This window comes from Girardinichthys multiradiatus, chromosome 15 (genome assembly GCF_021462225.1).
Source record: "Girardinichthys multiradiatus isolate DD_20200921_A chromosome 15, DD_fGirMul_XY1, whole genome shotgun sequence".
Classification (NCBI taxonomy): Eukaryota; Metazoa; Chordata; class Actinopteri; order Cyprinodontiformes; family Goodeidae; genus Girardinichthys; species Girardinichthys multiradiatus.
The window spans coordinates 14511105-14532964 of NC_061808.1; the positions used below are offsets into that span (position 1 = coordinate 14511105).

Sequence of the window (21860 nt, forward strand, 5' to 3'; positions counted from 1 at the left end):
GGCAACAGTAACTCAAATAACCACTCGTTACATCCAAGGCATGCAGAAGAGCATCTCTGAGTGCACAACACGTCAAACCTTGAGGCGGATGGGCTACAGCAGCAGAAGTCCACACCGGGTGCCCCTCCTGTCAGCTAAGAACAGGAAACCGAGGCTACAATTCGCACAGGCTCACCAAAATTGGACAATAGAAGATTGGAAAACGTTGCCTGGTGTGATGAGTCTCGATTTCTGCTGTGACATTCGGATGGTAGGGTCAGAATTTGGCGTCAACAACATGAAAGCATGGATCCATCCTGCCTTGTATCAACAGTTCAGGCTGGTGGTGGTGGTGTAATGGTGTGGGGGATATTTTCTTGGCACACTTTGGGCCCCTTAGTACATATTGAGCATCGTGTCAATGCCACAACCTAACTGAGTATTGTTGCTGACCATGTCTATCCCTTTGTGACCACAGAGGACCCATCTTCTGATGGTTACTTCCAGCAGGATAACGTGCCATGTCATAAAGCATGAATCATGTCAGACTGGTTTCTTGAACATGACAATGAGTTCACTGTACTCAAATGGCCTCCACAGTCACCAGATCTCAATCCAATAGAGCACCTTTGGGATGTGGTGGAACGGGAGATTTGTGTCATGGATGTGCAGCCGACAAATCTGCAGCATCTGTGTGATGCTATCATGTCAATATGAACTAAACTCTCTGAGGAATGTTTCCAGTACCTTGTTGAATCTATGCCACGAAGGATTAAGGCAGTTCTGAAGGCAAAAGGGGGTCCAGCCCGGTACTAGCAAGGTGTACCTAATAAAGTGGCCAGTGAGTGTACAGTAAACACTTCAAAATGTGCATAAAAAGCACATTAAAACACATAAAAGCGGTCTGTCAAAAGCAACTGTTAAAAGTCTGTAAAGTACAGTTTTTATTGTTTAAGGTGGATAAATACCTTTTTGGAAATTGCTTTCCGGGCCAGGGGGACTTTAAACCTTCTGTTTAAAGGGAGCAGCTAGAATGATGGAGGGGATGAGGAGGATCTTCTGTGATCCTCGTGGCCTTTCTGATCATGGAGCGGTTGTGCAGTTTGGAAACAGAGGTTTGAGGTGAACCAATTATTTTGATGGCCTGGTTTGTGATCCAGTCTGGTTTTGTGTTTCAACATGAGAAACTTGTACCAGGATAAGATGAAAGTGATGACGTATTTAATGAGTGATTTAGAAACCAGTGTTAAAATGTCCTCCTTGATTTCAACATCTTCTCAGAAGGTGGAGATGTTATGTGTTTTAAAAAATGGAGACAGCTGGATGTCAAATTCTGTAGGTATCTAAAAGACTCCACTTGCTCCACCTGGTGGCCCTGGATGTGGAGTAGCTGAAAGAGGGACCTGGGATCCTTATCTCTGCCCCTTCAGCAGAACTCTTAGGTCTTTCTCACAATAAATTGTCACAAACACTTTGACCAAGTTGTCAACTGCCTGTTGGTACCTGGGCAGAGAGAGCATCAGAGCCAGTCATGTGAGCTACCAGGGTCCTGTTGTCTGCATATTCAAAAAGTAGCACCTTCATTGTTGCGGGAAATGCTTTTGGTATACAGTTATAAAAGGACAGAAGATAAAACACAACCCTGAGGGAGCCCTATGTTTTAAACTAGCTTACTTGATTTAAAACCATTTAAATCAAGGTCCATTTAAAAAGGACCTGTTGTGCTCTGGTTTATAAAAAAAAAACTGAGTCCATAAAGTCAGTGATGTGAACCTGTATGTCTAAATGCAATGCAGTAAAATGCTCATATTTAAAGTGTTAACAGCCAAAGAGAAGTCAATGAATACAATTATTGTGAGTGGCTGTAAAGAGTAGAGGTGTTTGTTTATAGTTTCTAAAAGCATGAGGCTCATGTCTTTCATCCCACACCTCGTCTTACAGGCAAACTGGAGTGGGTCCAGTTTATCCGACACCATCCTTTTCAACTGGTCACACACAGTTCTCTCCATGCATCTACATAAAATTGAAGTCTGTAACCCTGTAAGTCTTTCGGGTGGGTCTTTTGGAGAATGGATGTCACCAGGTTGTGACTGTGGCTCAGTGTCTTATAATCTTAAAGTTGCGGGTTCAGGTCCACCTTCTTCCCTTCCCCGTGTTGATGTGCCCCTGGGCAAGGCACTTAAAATCAAGCTGCCTACTGATCAGTGTATGAATGTGTGTGATTGGGTGAATTGTGTAAAACGCTTTCAGTGGTTCGTATGACTGTAAAGGTCCTTAAATTTAGTCATTTTATCATTTACATGTGTCTGATGAGATGTGAGAGGAGGGAGCTTGGCAGTGGGTAGGTCCAGTTTGGACAGATAAGTCAGAAATTTCAATTTTTTGGACACCAGAAAAGGGGATATATTTAGCTTGACCACATGTTGCAGTAGGATCTGGCCAGCTAACAATCATAAAACCAACCTTGAATCATACCATTTATCAGAGGTTGCTTGAGGAAAAATTGAGACCATCTCTTAAAAAATTAAACCTGAAGCAAAACTGGACCCTGCAACATGACAATGATTTGAAACAGACCAGTAAATCCACCAAGAATTAAGAAATGGAGAATCCTGGAATAGCTGGGTCAAAGTCCAGATCCTAATCCCACCGAGATCTCATCTGAAGGCTAAAAGAAGCATCTCACTGAAGTTATTTCAGCCAAAGGAGGTATTACTAGCAATTAGGAGGCAGGGTGTTTGAACTATTCTCAGAATGCACGTTTATGTTGATGTCTTTTGTTTAATGAGTTAAACAATTTACTTGAACGGAGATGAGAAAAATCATGTTGTTTTCCAGAGATAATTAAAGATTAGATATCAATGTGAAGAAATTCAATAAAGAACTGGATATTTATTGTGGAGTCGCAATATTTACACATGACTGTATACTGTTTGTCTGACAGGACAGAAGAACATATTCTCCTGGAATATAATACAGGCAAATGGAGATTCGAAGCTTTTTCAATATTTTCATATCGGCTAAACTTTTTTCACATTACAACCACCAACTTAAATGAATTTAACTTTATTTGTCAAGAAAAATGTTTTAAAAAGAAAAACCTGAACAGTATAGCATGCATTTTAATGTCATTCCTCAATTAAATCCAACCTGTTTTTTTCAGATGGTGTATAATGATACAACCTTACTGATATACAGGCTGCCTGGATTTATTTTGATTTTATGGCTGTTGGGTTTTTATAAACTGCAATAAAGGAATTTTGCCCTGTATCCTCAGACTTCTTCAACCTTCAATATCAGTTGTTCTATTTTCATGTGTTTTTTTCACCATCCAAAAATAGTTTAAAGCAGAAGGAACCAGAGTTGGATTTGGAACAAAATAACAACTGAAATGAAACAAGCTAACAATTTCAAACCAACAATTTAAACTGAACTATTAAATGACTACAAAGGTCTTGTCTGTTTTTAATGCCTGTTAAGGCATTTTTATCTCATGTGGTAGTGCTTAAAACAGTTCCTCTCTAGCTGCAGACAGAGCCCCACATTGCATGCCTCACATTGCCATGGGGTGCTCCTCTTGCACTCTGTGCACTGTCGTCGACCCCTGCTGGCTCTTTGTGACCTCTCCTGTCCTGTACTCGTGGAAACAGGTAAATGGTTTACAGCGGGGGCCATCTGTGGCGTTCCCTCCTGTGGGACTCCAAGGAGAAACACAGCAAGCTCTTCCTGACAATGCTGCTGGGTTTTAGGCCTTTACTTCTGGCTGGCACACAGCTCCTTGTGGATGATAAAGCTGTTGGTCACAGTAATGTCCAGAACATGCTGGAAAGCTTTAATGTGCTTTAATGTGCCACCTTTAGTCCCTCCAGCGTGTCGTGGGCCGTCCCCTGGGCCTCCTCCCGGTGGGACGTGCCTGGAACATTTCCCGAGGAAGGCGTCCAGGAGGCATCCGGTATAGATGCCCGAGTCACCTCAACTGGCTCCTCTCGATGTGGAGAAGCAGCGGCTCTACTCCGAGCCCCTCCCGGATGGCCGAGCTCCTCACCCTATCTCTAAGGGAGAGCCCGGCCACCCTACGGAGGAAGCTCATTTCAGCCGCTTGTATCCGGGATCTCGTTCTTTCGGTCATGACCCAAAGTTCATGGCCATAGGTGAGGGTAGGAACGTAGACCGACCGGTAAATTGAGAGCTTCGCTTTTCGGCTCAGCTCTCTCTTCACCACAACGGACCGGCACAGCGCCCCCATTACTGTGGCAGCCGCACCGATCCGTCTGTCGATCTCCCGCTCCATTCTTCCCTCACTTGTGAACAAGACCCCGAGATACTTAAACTCCTCCACTTGAGGCAGGAACTCCCCTCCAAACTGAAGAGGACAAGCCACCCTTTTCCGGTCGAGAACCATGGCCTCGGACTTGGAGGAGCTGATCTTCATCCCAGCCGCTTCACACTCGGCTGCGAACCGCCCCAGCGCATGCTGTAGGTCTTGGCTAGAAGGGGCCAGCAGGACCACGTCAACTGCAAAAAGAAGAGACGAAATCCTCTGGTCCCCAAACCAGACCAACTCCGGCCCTTGGCTGCGCCTAGAAATCCTGTCCATAAAAGTTATGAACAGGACCGGTGACAAAGGGCAGCCCTGCCGGAGTCAAACATGCACCGGGAACAGGTCCGACTTAGTGCCGGCAATGCGAACCAAACTCCTGCTCCGCTTGTACAGAGACCGGATGGCCCTTAGTAAAGAGCCACCGATTCCATACTCCTGGAGCACCCCCCACAGGGCATCACGAGGGACACAGTCGAATGCTTTCTCCAGGTCCACAAAACACATGTGGACCGGTTGGGCAAACTCCCATGAACCCTCAAGTACCCTGTAGAGGGTATAGAGCTGGTCCAGTGTCCCACGGCCGGGACGAAAACCACACTGCTCCTCCTGAAGCCGGGGTTCGACTATCGGCTAGACTCTCCTCTCCAATACCCTGGCGTAGGCCTTACCAGGGAGGCTGAGGAGTGTGATCCCCCTGTAGTTGGAACACACCCTCCGATCACCCTTCTTATGAAGGGGGACCACCACCCCAGTCTGCCAATCCAAAGGCACTGTCCCCATCCGCCACGCAATGTTGAAGAGGCGTGTCAACCATGACAGCCCCACAACATCCAAAGATTTGAGGTACTCAGGGCGGATCTCATCCACCTCCGAAGCCCTGCCACCGTGGAGCTTTTTAACCACCTCGATGACTTCAGCCTGGGTGATGAAAGAGTCCAACCCCGGCACGCGTGGCCCCACGGTACCCGTCAGCTGCCTCAGGAGTCCCACTAGCCAACCACAGCCGATAGGACTCCTTCTTCAGCTTGATAGCATCCCTTACTGCCGGTGTCCACCACCGGGTTCAGGGATTGCCGCCGCGACAGGCACCACAGACCTCACGGCTGCATCTACGGGCAGCAGCATCGACAATAGATGTGGAGAACATGGTCCATTCGGACTCAATGTCTCCAACATCCCTCGGAATCTGGTCAAAGCTCTCCTGGAGGTGAGAGTTGAATACATCCCTGGCCGAGGGCTCTGCCAGACGTTCCCAGCAGACCCTCACTATGCGCTTGGGCCTGCCAAGTCTGTCCGGCTTTCTCCTCCTCCAGCGGATCCAACTCACCACCAGGTGGTGATCAGTGGACAGCTCAGCCCCTCTCTTCACCCGAGTGTCCAAAACATGCGGCCGAAGGTCTGATGATACGACAACAAAGTCGATCATTGACCTCCTGCCTAGGGTATCCTGGTGCCAAGTGCACTGATGGACACCCTTATGTTTGAACATGGTGTTCATTATGGACAATACGTGACTAGCACAGAAGTCCAATAACAAAACACCGCTTGGATTCAGATCGGGGAGGCCATTCCTCCCAATCACGCCTCTCCAGGTGTCACTGTCGTTTCCCACGTGGGCGTTGAAGTCCCCCAGCAGAATAATGGAGTCCCCAGGAGGGGCACTATCCAGCACCCCCGACAGGGACGCCAAGAAGGCCGGGTACTCCGCACTACCACTCGGCCCGTAGGCCGAAATGATAGTCAGAGACCTCTCCCCAACCCGAAGGCGCAGAGATGCGACCCTCTCATCCACTGGGGTAAACCCCAACACGAGACGGCTGAGCTGGGGGGCAACAAGCAAACCCACACCAGCCTGCCGCCTCTCCCCGCGGGCCACCCCAGAGTAGAAGAGAGTCCAGCCCCTCTCATGGAGATGGGTTCCAGAGCCCATGCTGTGCGTGGAGGCGAGCCCGACTATTTCTAGTCGATATCTCTCGACCTCCCGCACCAGCTCAGGCTCCTTCCCCCCCCAGCGAGGTGACATTCCACGTCCCTAGAGCCAGCCTAAGCATCCAGGGATCGGGCCGCCGAAGTCTCCACCTTCGTCCGCCGCCCAATCCTCTTTGCACTGGTCCTTCACGGTTCCCCCTGGTGGGCCCACTGGAGGAACCTTTATTTCAGTCCATTTCATAGAAAACAAACACAATATCTGATGTCACTATATGCTGGAGTTGACAGAGCTCTATTAGGTTGTTTGACAAATTCAAACGGCACATAAATTTATACTTGTAATTCATCAATAAAGCATAAAAAGTAGGGATGTTGCTTGTAACAAACATTTGATTTACATGTGTCCATCTTGGAACCCTGATGAAGATTCTAAATGCACCCTGAAAGGCTACTTGTAGTTTCTTTATTACAACTTTACTGTAGTTACACCACAGGTGAGCCATATAAAAGGAAGTGCAGTAAGCTCAAACAGGCTCCCTTTAATAACTTCTGTGCACATGTTAAATGTACATGCTAAAGTATTAGCTTGCATATACAGCTTGCAGCACTGTCACTCAACATCATCACAAAGATCACCCCTTAGAATATGAGGTAGATATTTCACTCTAATCACCAAGTCCAAAACTTAATTAGCTAAATGAAAAGAAGGAAAATTCATCTTCTGATTGTCTTTAGTTGTAACAATCATAATAGTCTTTTTAGAATTAAGCATGATGTCAAATTGGACACCATACCTAGCACAGACAATGAGTAGCTGCTGCAGGCCAGCACTATGAGACAAGAGAACCAAATTGTCTGCATCCATTAAATCTTTTACAACAAGGTTACCAACCATACACCCATTCTTAGAAGAACTTAGTTCAGCAGAGGAATAATCAAGATACAAGTTAAAAAGAACTGGAGACAGAACTCCTCATTGTCTTACTCCATTAGATACCAAAAAAGGTTCAGAAACCTCCGAACCCATTTTAACTTCCATAGAATGATGAGAGTACCAGAAATGAAAAATCCTCATTAAATAAACAGGGACCCCTATACTTTGTAGTTTAACTAACAACTTATGATAGTTAACTCTATCAAAAGCTTATGACACATCTAAAAAAACACATAAAAACAGATGTGTTCTATCTTTTATATATACTTAGAATTTCCTTCAAGGAATATATTCATAGATCATCAGTACTGAGCTGACTTTGATTTGCAAGCGCCTATAATGTTGGAAGCTCCATTTGTCCAACTCTGAAAATGTCAGTAGGGGGCGCCAAATAGGCCAGTAGAAATTCGTGTTAACAACAGAGGGCACTAAAACCCGAATAAGTACGCAGCGGCATCCTGGGAAATGCAGTTCATACATATTATCACATTAAATCGTTCTGTGCTTATTCCACAAACTAATTGATCGAACGTAAAATGACGACAAATATGGATTATTGGGTTCCGCTACTCCAGTAGAAAACATCGCGTTTTGCAATTAGCAATTTTTTTGAACATTTTTCTTCTCGAACCTTCTGGTCCGTAATACTTTACCCACAGAGCACCGCGGCGCTTCCTTTCTTCTCGGCGTTGCGGTAGTCCAATATGTCGCTGTTAGATGGTCCGTTAAACGTGCTCGGCCAGAGAACTACTGGCGAGTCTGTTCGCACTCAGAATGGTAGGGTGTTGTGCATATATACTCTCTGCTGTGGTTCAACCCTCTGAATGTATTACAAGGAGCCTGAGTTTTAACTCCGTTTCTATGTATAGCACACGTGCGGCTAATGCTAGCTTTATTGCTAACTTAAATGCTTTGTTGTGTCCTATTTCATTAAACGGTCAATGTCTTCTGTTTTAAATAATGGCTGTGCGACACTACAAGTTTTAACTGCGAAGTGTAATCCCATTTTAGTACCATCCACTCACTATCTAATGAATGGAGGGCTATGCTAATGGGGTAGAGAAACGCAGTCATGGTCTGAAGGTGTGGCTAGCTGCTTGTGCACCCCACTAAATAAACTGACGGAACAATTGAATCATAAAGTTACTTTACAGTGAAGTTAGTTTTGTAAAATGTTTGTTTTTCGGAAGCTCCAAAGATTACGACCTGATTCTGTTTTTACAGTCATGGCTGCATCATCCATCGCCAACATCGTCAAGAGTTCCCTCGGACCAGTGGGCCTCGACAAGATGTTGGTGGACGACATAGGGGTCCGTGTCATTTTTAATGAACGTATGCAAGCAGAAAGATGCATTGGTTGCTTATCAGTTTTTCCTTGGTCACCCTAACAGGACGTGACCATTACCAACGATGGCGCCACCATCTTGAAGCTGTTGGAGGTAGAGCATCCTGCTGCCAAGGTCCTCTGTGAACTGGCTGACTTGCAGGATAAGGAGGTCGGAGATGGGACCACCTCTGTGGTGAGTGTTAGCTGTCAGTGCTTCATAAAAATATGTGCATGATATCTTGTCAGGTAAATTCCTGGTTTGAGATTTCTAGCGATAACTATATAATGAAATAGTCTGTCAAACAGACACGTTTCATTTATTTTCCTGGAATGTTTCATTCAACTTTGTGCAGAGTAATATGCATTACAAGATTAAAAGAACCCCAGCCAAACCCAGTACCTCAAATCAAGCAATAAAATGCATATTCATCAGAAATTAATATGAGGAACTTGAGGGGAGAGTTGTAAATTTTTGCCCTGCACACACCTGGCCATATTGGGGTTTTCAGGAAGTACATTGTAGAGGAGCAAGCTTAATGGAATTTTGAGGTTTACAACACATTTTTCGGCAGCTTTATGTCTACCACTTTAATTTGTGCGTGCAGAATGGAAGTTAAAGCTTAAAATTAATATTGTTTCAAAAACAAAAATGTTCTATGTTACTCTTTGTGTTTCTGTAATAAAGGTAATTCTTGCTGCGGAGCTGCTTAAAAGTGCAGATGAGCTGGTGAAGCAGAGGATTCACCCCACGTCTGTCATCAGCGGATATCGTTTGGCGTGCAAGTAAGACAAGGATATCAAAAATGAGACTTCGGTGACAGCATACCTGACTCATCTTTAAAACCGCTTATTTTTGATCTTCCAGAGAGGCCGTGCGTTACATAAACGAAAATCTGACTATTGGGACAGATGATCTGGGAAGGGAGTGTCTAATCAATGCAGCCAAGACCTCCATGTCTTCCAAAATCATTGGAGTGTATCCTAAATATTTGTCTGATTTAACATCATATAAAAAAAGATGTTGTGATGGTCTTTGAGTTTTCTTTGAATGTAGAAAGCATTTCAGTTTCCTATATAGACCTTAACTGTGGACCCGTAGTGATGCAGACTTCTTTGCTAATATAGTGGTGGATGCTACCATAGCTGTGAAGTTTGTTGACAGCAAAGGAGTGGCCAAATACCCCATCAACTCTGTGAATGTGTTGAAAGCTCACGGCCGCAGCCAGAAAGAAAGTTTCCTTGTCAATGGATATGCACTGAACTGTACAGTTGGTTCACAAGGTATGCATCTTACTGACATATCTAGAATATATTCAGTCACATTAGTTTGGGTCCTATTCACTACTGGCCTTGATGAAACTCCTTTTTTTTTTTTTTTTTTTTTTTTTTTGCTGCCATGTCTTTGTAAGTGATGTACGCAGTGATAAGTGTGGGAGACAGTAAACTGGTTTTAAAAGGAACAAAGTCACATTTGGAATGTAAACTGTGATGTTTTCTTTAGCCAGAGAGCCAATCAGAAGCTGTGATCAAAACATAAAAATATTCCTTCTTTAGAGTCGCTTCTATTTCTACCGTTGAATCCATTATTTTTTACACCTACAGAAATGGTGAAGCGTGTTGTGAATGCTAAGATAGCCTGTCTGGACTTCAGCTTGCAGAAGACCAAGATGAAGATGGGGGTCCAGGTCCTCATCAACGACCCGGAGAAACTTGACCAGATCAGACAGCGGTAGGTTATGGATCATTTCTCTTCCTGCTTTCCCTCATCTTCAAGAATAATCCCATTTTAATTTGCTGTGGTACTGGTCCAATAGTTCACACAGTGATACGCGTGGGAGAAAACATGAGCAGCCACGAGTCGAGGCAGCAGCTTCTCTCTAAACTGCAGGGCCACTACTTTGAGCTGGACACAATTTAAGCACACTTCTCTGATTTCATCACAGTTTATAATAATAGGATGAAAGTTTTATGTGTTAGATACAGTTGAATTGTGCTGTACTGCGTTCCTGTTACTGCATTGCCTTAAATTCCCTGTAGTTAATAAGTTTATCTTTATTGTCCACATATGTGGAAATTTGGATTTGGCTTCAGATGGCGGTTAAAAGAAAATATAAAAGCAAGGAACCAAAGAATATATTTGGATGTTGATTTCTTATTTATATATATATATATATATATATAAAAAAAATGTATTGGTTGGTTGGTTGGTTTAGAGAATCTGACATCACCAAAGAGAGGATCCAGAAAATTTTGGCAGCAGGAGCAAATGTGGTGCTGACCACTGGTGGGATTGATGACATGTGTCTGAAGTACTTTGTGGATAGTGGAGCCATGGCAGTTAGACGGGTTCTCAAGAAGGACCTTAAACGCATCGCAAAGTCAACAGGAGGTAGGAATGTAATGGTTCTGTATGTCTTGATGTCATTAAATACTCACTTTAAATAAAAAAATATTTGCATTTAATTTGACTTCTTTGTGCATTTTTAGCCACTGTCTGCCCCTCCCTCTCCAATCTGGAAGGAGAGGAAACATTCGAAGCCACTATGCTTGGTCAAGCGGAGGAGGTTGTGCAGGAGAGAGTCTGTGATGACGAGCTCATCCTCATCAAGAAGTAAGAACTGTAACAATGCATAGCTGTTAGGTTTGATGTAAAACAGTACTTATTAGTTCAAAAGTTAAACCTTTATCTTCATCTGAAGTATTTTTTATACTTGTGTGGCATTCTTTGACAACTTTATACCCAATTGGTACATTAAGTTTGTGCTGTAGCTTGTTGTCATGATACAAAGGTTGCAGTCCTAATACTCTGTTTAGAGAATTGGTTAAATTCAAGTACTCAGCTACTTGAGAGAGGAGAGGCTGCACATAGTTTTCAGCTGGGAAGGCACAGATGCTTCTTCTAGTAATTATGTTGCTCTTACCCCTTTAGTACAAAAGCACGCACATCAGCCTCCATCATTCTGCGTGGAGCTAATGACTTCATGTGCGACGAAATGGAGCGTTCGATGCACGACGCTCTCTGTGTGGTCAAGAGGGTCCTGGAGTCAAAGTCCGTCGTGCCAGGAGGAGGCGCTGTTGAGGCAGCTCTGTCAATTTACCTGGAAAACTATGCTACCAGCATGGTGGGTTTATTAAACCTCAAGCACTTACCTCTAGGGCTTTCTTCAAAGTATAAACCACAGTTAATTACAAATCCATTATTTTCTTTCTTTAGGGTTCCAGAGAGCAGCTAGCTATTGCTGAGTTTGCACGGTCTCTTCTCGTCATACCTAAGACTCTGGCTGTGAACGCAGCGCAGGACTCCACTGACCTGGTGGCCAAACTGAGGGCTTTCCATAATGAGGCTCAGGTTAACCCCGAGCGCAAGAATCTCAAATGGTGAGTTTAGTGTTTGTATATTGGTTGCAGAACTGAATTTGGCTGAATGCAGGGTCCATATGCAGTTTGAAAAACTGACCCTGAAGTCTTTGGCAAGAATGGTTTTGAATAAGAAAAAGTAAGCAAAAACATTTTCGTTTAAGATTTTATTTCCTATCCCATTGTCTAAAAGTTATATCCGTCATCCCTCAATTTCTGCAAAATCCATATGATCACTTTACAAATATGCACGTTAAAATCTTGTAAAACCAATGTGAATCCTAGAAAGTTAAATCTGCAAAAGTATGAAAATTGGACATATGTATTATCTCTCTGAATATAAGAATGCTCATGAATATTTTCATCATTACAATATCGCAATGGAGAGCCTGCGTGCAAAATGTTGTTGGGGTTTATAGTTTAAATGTAAAGTTTGAAAATTTTTCATGCCACTAATATATTTAGCCTTTTGGATAGACTTTCTCTGGCCTTGATTCCAATAATTGATGTATCTTTTTGTGGCTAAGATGCTAAAGTTGACTGAAAATGGTGGGGACATCATGACAAACGAAGAGTTGAGAAATTGTGGGTTAATCATAATCAAAGTTTTAATTACAGCAATTATATATATCGTTCTGCTTTCTAATGTAGAAAATCAGATCTCAGGCTTCTGTAAAATTCATTTTCTATTTTTGAAGTTCCATGTTAAAGTTCTTTATTTGTTTTATAGGATCGGTCTGGACTTGGTGAACGGCAAACCCAGAGACAACCGTCAGGCTGGAGTCTATGAACCCACTATGGTCAAGACGAAAAGCCTCAAGTTTGCTACCGAGGCGGCGATCACCATCCTGCGTATTGACGACCTCATTAAACTGTTCCCAGAGCCAAAAGAGGGAGGAATGTCTTACAGAGATGCTGTAGAAAGTGGATCTCTGTAAGGGTGAAATGTTCGCTGGTCCCTGTAGGTTCAACATCTGTATTTATAAATTACTGAGCTCTTCATGTCTGCTGTGCTAGTGTAGGTCATGCACTTTGCCTCTTCACATTTCTCCCACGCCCATCATCTTCGCTTCCAAAGGAACTGTTAGTGACTGTTTTTGTTTTTGGACACAAATAAAACTTCAGTGGTTGTAAATGACTGATGTATTTATTATAATCAGCACGTAACTTTCTGGACTACAGTGAAGCATTAAACGTTAACAGGAAGCACTAGATTAGAGAAGGCAACTAATTATGGCACCCTGACATGATTTAGGGTTATCTGCACAACTTTGAGGAAAGACTGTTTCATCCCACAAGCAGATATTGGAATGTTGAGAAATGTAACCCTTTAAAAAAAATGCTTAAAACATTGCTTAAAAATTAAACATTGCAAGACAGTGCTGTCGTTAACAGCAGCACACCAAGTAACAAATTCTGTTTCACAAGTTGGCATTTCAGTTGTTTCGGTAGTAAAGTACAGCTGTCTTGACAGCTACTGCCTGCATATTAGCTTAAGAAAACTTGACAGAATAAATGTTTAAGATCTTTAAGTCAAACACCAAAAGCTGAGAAATTTAAATTCACAGTGATGTTTTTTTTTCAGTACTTCATACTGCAGAACACCATTTTTTACATGTCATCCAGCAGTGTAAACAGATTTCATAATCCCTTACTCATTAGCAAAAATAAATCAAGTGCAATCTATTAAGCAGAATGGGGTTGGCATCTCAAACCCTCTCCACACACATGGCGACACCCATCCCTCCTCCAATACAGAGGGATGCAACGCCCTTTCTTCCTCCAGTCCTGTTCAGTGCGTGCAGTAGTGTCACCAGGACTCTGCAGCCAGACATGCCAATAGGGTGGCCCAGAGAAATGGCCCCACCGCTCACATTCACCTGAGGAATGGGAATAAAACAATTATGTGGAATCAGTAGTACCTCAGCCAACTTCTTGTCCATCACAGTGAATTTACAGAAGAGAGCAATAACCAGATGCCAGAGTGAGTCTAAAAAGGTTTATTTCATGGACAATTACGTTTCTGTGCTATGAGATGGATTTTATAGGTTTAGGTTTTATTTTTTGTCTGCCACAAACCAGGAAGAGAACACGTGTTTGTGGTTGTTGACAACAAGCACGCAAGTAGTTACATGACGCAGCACTAGGGCTAAAAACAGAAGATCCCAACTATTTGAGCATGCAAGCATTCCTGCCAAACTAAACTGGGGTTCAAACAGCCAATATTATTTTTTGATCGATTTACAAGAGCTTTTTTGTTTTTTTTTTACCCCTTCTAACATCTATAGTTGAATTTCTGAAAAGAATGTCAAGACCCCACATTTGTTTTATGATCCTGAGAGAATTACCAACCCAAACCTTGGGAATCAGTGTTGCTTTTTGGCCATTACCAGGCTGCTGCCTACACTCAGCTCTAGGCCGACAAAATTATTTTAAGGATGCAAGATGAGCTTCTATTTACAAAACTTGAACTGATTGAAAATAAACATCTCATGCACATACATTTGCAAATAAACCAGAACAGAAAGGGGCCATTTTATTGTTTTAAGCAAGCTAGATGTATTTAGCATTTAAGCTTGTGGCAGCGTAGGTTACTGACAAGCTTTACAGTTTTAAATTTGTTATATACTTGTGACTGGTAGCAGTAGCCAGTGGTTAAATAAAACCACTAAGGTTTTCTATCGTGTCAGTAGGAACAGCACTGATACATTCCTCAATAAACTAGGAGTAATGTTTGGTACCTTAAACAATCATATAGCAGACTAGAGTTGCACTTGTGTATATTTATGCAGTATCTGCCTTGATTTTTTTACGACAGAATATCAGTAATAGTACAAGGAATCACTTTTTCAATCATTAAGCCACAAACTGAGCTGTTTTTTTCTTGTTCCATAAATATAGAATATTCCATTCATAAAAATATGTTCATTCTTTCTTTGTAGAAGTTAGATTTTTTTTTTTTTTTTTAAGCCAAAGTATAGAACTGCAAATTCTTTCTAGGACCCAAATATACAAATAAAATGACAGCTCAATGTAAAACAAGGTTCACATAGTATGTATAAAACTTGTGTTGAATACATTTTAGTGAATGGTCATGTACGTTTTGCAGCTCTAAAGTTTTATTTTCTCAAAATGAGTGTGAAAAAGCTGTGCAGATTGTAAAAATGTCCAACTTAGTCTAATCTAGTGCATCGATACATTTAAACTCTGTTTTTGTTTTATTCATTTAAACTGACTTTAACCCCAAACAAATCAAACTTCACTTATCGGGTTTTGATGCTTGCGACACAATATACAGTATTATGAAATTTATTCTGAATGCTGATTACTAGGATTCATTTCACATGAAGTCATAAATGGTTCTAAAAATCTGCATCAAACTTTGGGACATAAAGCTTTAGCCTGTTACCTTGTCTTCAGTTAGGCCGAGCTCCTTAATTACAGCAAGGGACTGTGCGGCGAATGCTTCATTGATCTCAAATAAATCAACCTGATCCAGCTGCCAGCCTGCTTTCTTCACCTAAAGGGGAATAATATCCACTGATAAAAACTATTAAAGGAACACTTTTTAATCAGAGTATCATAAGAGTATGAGGTCAAAATATTGATCTGGTCAGTTAAGTAGAAGGGGGCTTTTTAAAAAAAAAATCAGTGTCAGTTTTGGTGTTAAATTAATTTACAACAGGGGCAACAATGAGACGACCCCACAAACAGGAATGGTTTTGCAGTTCGAGGCCGCAGACTTTTTTTCCTCTCCTCATTTTTGTTTGACTGCTTTTCAGTAGTTTTGCATTTGACCAGGGTCAGTGTCACTACTGGCAGCATGAGATGATACTTGGGCTCTACAGAGGTTGCACATGGAGTCCAACTCCATCAGGATAGTAAATTAATACGTGCCATTGCCTGAAGGTTTGCTGTGTCTCCCAACAGTCTCAAGAGCATGGAGGAGATTCCAGGAGACAGGCAGTGGCTGTAGGAGAGTTGGACAGGGCCGTCAGAGGTCCTTCAACCATTAGCTGACCAGTATCTGCTTCTTTGTGCAAGGAGGAACAAGATGATTACTGCCAGACCTATGCAAAGTGACCTCTAGCGGGCCACTGGCGTGGATGTCTCTGACTAAACCATTAGAAACAGACTTCATGAATCTGGCCTAAGGGGCCCGACATCCTCCAGCAGGGGCCTGTGCTCACTGCTTGGTAACATGGACCTCGACTGGCATTTGCCAAAGAAAACAGGAATTGGTGCACTGTTTTTTTTACAGATGAGAGCAGGTTCACTCTGAGTTCATGTGACAGACATGAAAGGGTCTGGAGAAGCTGCGGTGAAGGTTATACCGCCTGCTGCATTGTTCAGCCTCATGAGTTTGGTGGTGGGTCAGTGTTGGTCTGGGTTAGGCATATATCCATGGAGGGACGCACAGACCTGTACAGGATAGACAATGGTACCCGGACTGCCATTAGGTATCAGGATGAAAACCATAGACCCACTGATAGACCCTTCAAAAGGTGGAGTGGGTCCAGATTTCTTCTGCTGCGTGATAACGCCTGGCCTCATGTGGCAAGAGAATGCAGACAGTTGCTGGAGGATGAAGGAATTGATACCATTGACAGGCCTCCACTATCATTTCTGGGGCATCACATTTAGGTCCATCTGAACCCACCAGGTTGTACTTCAGACTGTCAAGGAGCTCAGTGATGCCCTGGTCAGGATCTGGGAGGAGATACCCCAGACACCATCATTCATCTCATAAGGAGCATGCTCTGATGTTGTCAGCATACGTACAAGCACATGGGGGTCATACAAACTACTGAGTACCATTTTGAGTTGCTGCAATAACCTTTCAGCAAATTGGACCAGCCTGCCGCATTGGTTTTCCAGTTTAAATTTCTCCATGACTTCGGAATAAGCCCTCTGTGTGTTCATAACTTTCATTTTCATCAAATAATGTGTCATCATTTTGATCCTAACACGTAACTCATTCCATATCAGTAGCTATCCAGCATGATTATTTTTCCAGTTGAGATTTGATGTGTTTTAAAAGTGTTTCTTTAATGTTTTTGAGCAGTGTATTTAGAAAATGGAAGTTGGATAAAAATAATCTTTTCAATATGATACATTTAATGTTCTGCTGATATCTCACCGCTTTCCTGATAGCTGGTATTGGCCCGGTTCCCATGACTGAAGGGTCAAGGCCTACCTGAGCCCATGAAACAATTTTGGCCATGGGTTTTATGCCGCGTCTCACAGCCTCTGATTGGCTCATTAAAACAGTAGCTGCCGCTCCATCATTTATTCCTGTAAAAACAGCATTAAAACAGCTTTATATTTCTCTGTATACAAAGACTCATTCTCTGTTTATGGTTCATAAGTAACTCTGGAACCTGAAGCGTTTCCAGCAGTGACGGTGCCACTACTGTCCTTAACGAAGCATGGTTTGAGTTTGGACAAGCTCGCAATGTTGCTTCCATGTCGAGGAAACTCGTCCATCTTCACCTCAACAGGACCTGGAGAGAGCAGCATTTGACATGTAACGACAGAGTGACAAACTAGTCACCAAGCAACTAAAGTCCTTTACCTTTTCTAGATGCCACCGTGATGGGGACAATCTCCTGATCAAAATGTCCTGCTTTCTGTGCGGACTCTGTTTTGCTTTGAGAATTGACTGCAAAAAGGTCCTGCTGCTCTCGGCTGATTCCGCACTGCTTTGCAACATTCTCAGCTGGAAAAAATCGATGATCAACAAGAAATATCTATACGCTAGAGTACACAAAACTGGCTGAGTTGTTAAACTATTGCATAGATTAAGACCTGTGATTCCCATGTGATAGTTGTGGAAGGCATCCGTCAGGCCATCCGCAACCATAGAGTCCTGCAGTGAGACGTCGCCCATCTTCACTCCTGCTCTCATTTGCATAGTGTGAGGGGCCTGAGTACAGACAAAAGAAGCAATCACTTTTATCCTCTAAGTGATGGCCTTGCAAAAGTATTCAAACCGCTAATCTTTTACAAATTTCATCACGTTACAATCAAAAATATAAAAAATGTATTTTATTGATATTTCATGTGATAGAAGAACACAGAAAAGTGCATAAAGGTGAATCAAGCAATGCGGGGGACACAGCACACATGTGGCAGATGGTACTCTGGTCAGATAACACCAAAGTTCAACTGTTTCCACACACATGCAAAACACTGTGTGGCAGAAAACTAAGCATGCAAATCACCCTAAACAAAACATTATCACCTTGAAGCATGGTGGTGCCAGCTTCATGCTCTGCTTTTCTTCAGCAGGGACACGAAAGCTGGTCAGAGTTGAGGAGATGATGGCTGAGGCTAAATACTGGGAGAACACCTGATGGATGCTAAGAAAGACTTGAGACTAAGGGAAACCTTCATCTACCAGCAGGACAAGGACCCTAAACATAAATCTACAGTAGAATGGTTTAGCCCAGTCAAAATCCAGACCAAGATCCAATGGTCCAAGATCTATGGCAAGACTTGAAACTTGATGTTCATACACTCTCCAACCAAATAGCCTGAACTAGAGCTTTTTTGGAAAAACATCTGACTCTAGATGAGCAAAACTTGAAAAAACCTAAATCCAAAAACGTGCGCTTGGCACGGCAGCGAAAGGTGGTTCTAAAAAAAAAAGCATTGACTGAAGAAAAGTTGGAAAAAAGTGGATAGCACATTTTTCAGTTTTTTTATCTGTGATTTTTTTTTTTAGATACCCATGCATGTTTCCCTGTTACAATTATTTATGACTATGTGTTAGTCTATCCCTTAGAACTCCACAAGACATGTTAAAGTTTGTTGTTGTAATGAGAAAAAATCTTAAAACGTTCAAATGGGTATGAATACTGTGCAAGGCACTGTATACTCATATCCTTCTAAAATGATTTTCTAGTTACCAACCCTGCTCATGCTCTCCATGCCCCCTGCTACTACCACAGTGGACTCTCCAGTCTGGATGGACTGTGCTCCCAGGCATACAGCTTTAAGCCCAGAGCCACACACCATCTGGCAGCTCCATGCAGGGACAATGTATGGGATACCAGCCGCAACGCTGGCCTGACGAGCTGGGTTCTGCCCTTGACCTGAAAAAGAGTTTTAGAGGACTTATATACATGTAGGAGGCAATAAATAATGTGAAAAACGTGACCCAAGAATTTCTTAAAGGTTTGTCAAACTTTTACCTGCAGTGAGGACATGTCCAATGATAACCTCAGAGACCTCTTCTGGTTTCACCTCAGCCCGCTTCAGAACATCCTTTATCACTGGTGAGCACAGGTCACGCAGAGTGAGTGTGGACAGAGCGCCACTCAAGCAGCCTGCATTAAAATGACAAGTTATTACAAGATGGATGTATAAATCTATTTTCAGTTTTACAATGTGAACAAATGTTTTCAGACTGCCATATCTTGTATCAAACTCTTGGAGAGAAAATGTCCTCTGAAATTGTTTCTGTGTTGCTGTTTCTGACATCGGTTCATGTTGTATCTGTTAGGATCTTCAAAAAAAAAAAAAAAAAGGCCCATAAAAAAAGATGATCATCATTCTCGGGAAGAGTTTTTACCTTTTAAAACTGTTACATTACAGGTCTGAGTAGTTTTTTTATTTCTCTACAGTCTCTCGTCAGACTCACCTAAAAATGCGTAAAATCTCGGAAACGTATCGATTATATATGTGAATATCTGATTTACCACACTTTAAAAAATTCATCCCAAAACTTTGAATTACACAAAACATTAAAGCCTTTGATATATAGATGTAAATGTTCTGACCTATATTGTCTCAGGCATTAAAGCAATTTATTACATTTTTGAAGTGAAGATCTGTTAAAGGGATGTAGGACGTTTATATGGTCCTGCAGCGGTGTACTTTCTTATTGAGTTCTATATGTAGTATAAATCCATATTAGCTGGTCCAGGAGGCTGAAGCTGACTCCAGGCTATGTCTACTCCAAGAGAGGCCAAGACCAAAGCAAGCTTCTACCCTCTTAAGATTAAAATCTAAAGAAACGTTTTTATTAAACATTTAAAAGAATTTATTTAATTGCTATTTTATACATTTTTTTACCCTCTGTTCATTTGCATTAGTTATTTACAGAAAATCTAAAAATTATGTAAATGTGAACTGAAAATAAGAGATTGTGTGCTACTAATGATCTTTCCTGTGTGAAATACATCCTGAAAACAGAATATTTAAAATCATATCAAGTCAGAGCAATTGTCTAATATAAAAGTAAAGCATTATTTAATTTAATGAAACAGCGTTTACCTAAACTGGTATGTATGGTTTTTACAACCCATTACTCTGAACAGCAATGTTTTGCATATTTGATTCTAAGTAAACGTTTTAGATGGGAAGATTATTGGTGCTGCCCTGCCTCCAAGCTCCATTACTTGTGTAAATAATTGTTGATTTATCAGTAAATAATTACCCAATGCAAACACATTACCATGTTTATGTTTTATTAAATATATTTGCTTATATTTGGCTGCACGGTGGTGCAGTTGGTAGCTCTGTTGCCTTGCAGCAAGAAGGTCCTGGGTTCGATTCCCAGCCGGGGGTCTTTCTGCATGGAGTTTGCATGTTCTCCCTGTGCATGCGTGGGTTCTCACCGGGTACTCCGGCTTCCTCCCACAGTCCAAAAACATGCCTGTTAGGTTAATTGATAACTCTAAAATTGCCCTTAGATGTATGAATGAGTGTGTGTATGGTTGTATGTGTGTTGCCCTGCGATGGACTGGCGACCTGTCCAGGGTGTACCCTGCCTCTCGCCCATAGACTGCTGGAGATAGGCACCAGCTCCCCCGTGACCCACTATGGAATAAGCGGTAGAAAATGACTGACTGACTATTTGCATTAAGAGCTCGAATGTGTTTTCAGGCAGAACTAGCAATTATTTTCAGATACTGGCTGCTTATAGGCTTTTAATTGCACCTCAGTTAAAAATGCTTTAATGTCACTTTATATTTAAATGTTGCTGATTCTCTATAAGTCACTTTTATCTAACAATAAGTGGCCAAAAATACTTAAATGGGGAAAAGTTCATAAATCACAGATCAGAGAAAAGGACGAACTATTTGTCATCTCACGTTATGTATTTGGTAGCCAATAGTAGCAGCCTCGTTTGCCATACCACTACAGCTAACAGCCAATCAGCAGCTAAAGAATACTCCGCAGATATGAGCCAACCAATCAAAGCTTACCAGGAACTCTGCGTTTAAGTGGCGGACAAAACCACTTTAGTTAATTAAAAACGTCAACAACCAATGACTTTATTCATATATCATTCGGCGTATAAATATGCATAAAATAAAAATGAAAATCTACATAAATGAGTCAGTTATTAGCGCATAATTAGACAACAGTTATAGACTAAAATGTTACAAATGCATAGTAACAATGTATGAAAGTCCTGTTTTAATAATTGGTTCTGGCACTTTAAGGTGTTCTGGCCTTACCTATTGGAGTCCGGGCGGCGGAAACGATAACAACTGGTTCGGTGTTCATCCTGAAAGGCGCTGGTTTGAAGCTGAAGTCCTAGCTTCTTTCTATCCCTGTCTGTCCACTGACGCTCAGATCTGTTGACACTGCGTGGACGTTTAAATGGGAGGAGTGGAAATGAAACACATGGGGACAACAGCGCCACTGTGTGTGCGGGAGGATGAACAGCATTCCAAAAAGGTTTGCAGAAGGAAGAATATAGAGGTCCAAAATGTCCACAATTTATTAGATAAATAATAAAATTATTACTTAAATGTGTCCGTGACTAATTAAAATCGAAAACAAAAATCTAGACGATTTATTAAATACTAAATATTTTGTCCACAAAAATATTTTTTGTCAAAAATAATTTATATTTGTTTCACTAATTCTAACTTAGCATATGCTACAACACGGTTTAAGTTTATTCATCAGTTTTATACATAATTAGTGGGCGGGGCTACCACCACATAACTGAGCTGCTGCGCAGGTTAATCAATCAATTCTTATGGTCTAATAGC

At 42.0% G+C, this 21860-nt stretch overlaps 2 protein-coding genes and 1 non-coding gene across 3 annotated transcripts; 2 read left to right on the forward strand and 1 right to left on the reverse strand.

Annotated features, from left to right (window-relative positions):
* The first annotated feature begins 7785 nt into the window (after nt 1–7785).
* tcp1 (t-complex 1) lies at nt 7786–12982 on the forward strand. The gene is made up of 12 exons (XM_047388318.1): nt 7786–7940; nt 8388–8473; nt 8555–8683; nt 9176–9273; nt 9356–9466; nt 9590–9771; nt 10093–10219; nt 10704–10879; nt 10978–11101; nt 11420–11612; nt 11705–11868; nt 12578–12982. The coding sequence occupies exons 1-12, from the start codon at nt 7868–7870 to the stop codon at nt 12783–12785; spliced, it is 1671 nt and encodes a 556-aa protein (XP_047244274.1). The 5' UTR covers nt 7786–7867; the 3' UTR covers nt 12786–12982.
* LOC124882584 lies at nt 8162–8299 on the forward strand. Its single transcript, XR_007041946.1, has one exon. It is a non-coding gene; the product is annotated as a small nucleolar RNA SNORA29 (small nucleolar RNA).
* Nucleotides 12976–21472, reverse strand: acat2 (acetyl-CoA acetyltransferase 2). The gene is made up of 9 exons (XM_047388319.1): nt 21318–21472; nt 19044–19178; nt 18763–18944; nt 17656–17773; nt 17423–17566; nt 17229–17351; nt 16988–17142; nt 15257–15367; nt 12976–13727 (listed from the first exon to the last, which is right to left on the reverse strand). Exons 1-9 carry the CDS (start codon nt 21364–21366, stop codon nt 13557–13559), a joined length of 1188 nt encoding a protein of 395 aa, XP_047244275.1. The 5' UTR covers nt 21367–21472; the 3' UTR covers nt 12976–13556.
* Between the last annotated feature and the right edge of the window lie 388 nt (nt 21473–21860).

Excerpts from the sequence above, each read along its gene's own strand:
- acat2 (XM_047388319.1), bottom strand. The coding sequence starts at position 21,366 with ATGAACACCGAACCAGTTGTTATCGTTTCCGCCGCCCGGACTCCAATA. Across the intron at positions 18,945-19,043 it reads TGGACATGTCCTCACTGCAG|GTCAAGGGCAGAACCCAGCT; the intron begins GTAAAAGTTTGA and ends ACTCTTTTTCAG. Across the intron at positions 17,774-18,762 it reads GCATGGAGAGCATGAGCAGG|GCCCCTCACACTATGCAAAT; the intron begins GTTGGTAACTAG and ends GTCTGTACTCAG.
- tcp1 (XM_047388318.1), top strand. The coding sequence starts at position 7,868 with ATGTCGCTGTTAGATGGTCCGTTAAACGTGCTCGGCCAGAGAACTACT. Across the intron at positions 9,274-9,355 it reads GGATATCGTTTGGCGTGCAA|AGAGGCCGTGCGTTACATAA; the intron begins GTAAGACAAGGA and ends TTGATCTTCCAG. Across the intron at positions 10,880-10,977 it reads CATCGCAAAGTCAACAGGAG|CCACTGTCTGCCCCTCCCTC; the intron begins GTAGGAATGTAA and ends GTGCATTTTTAG.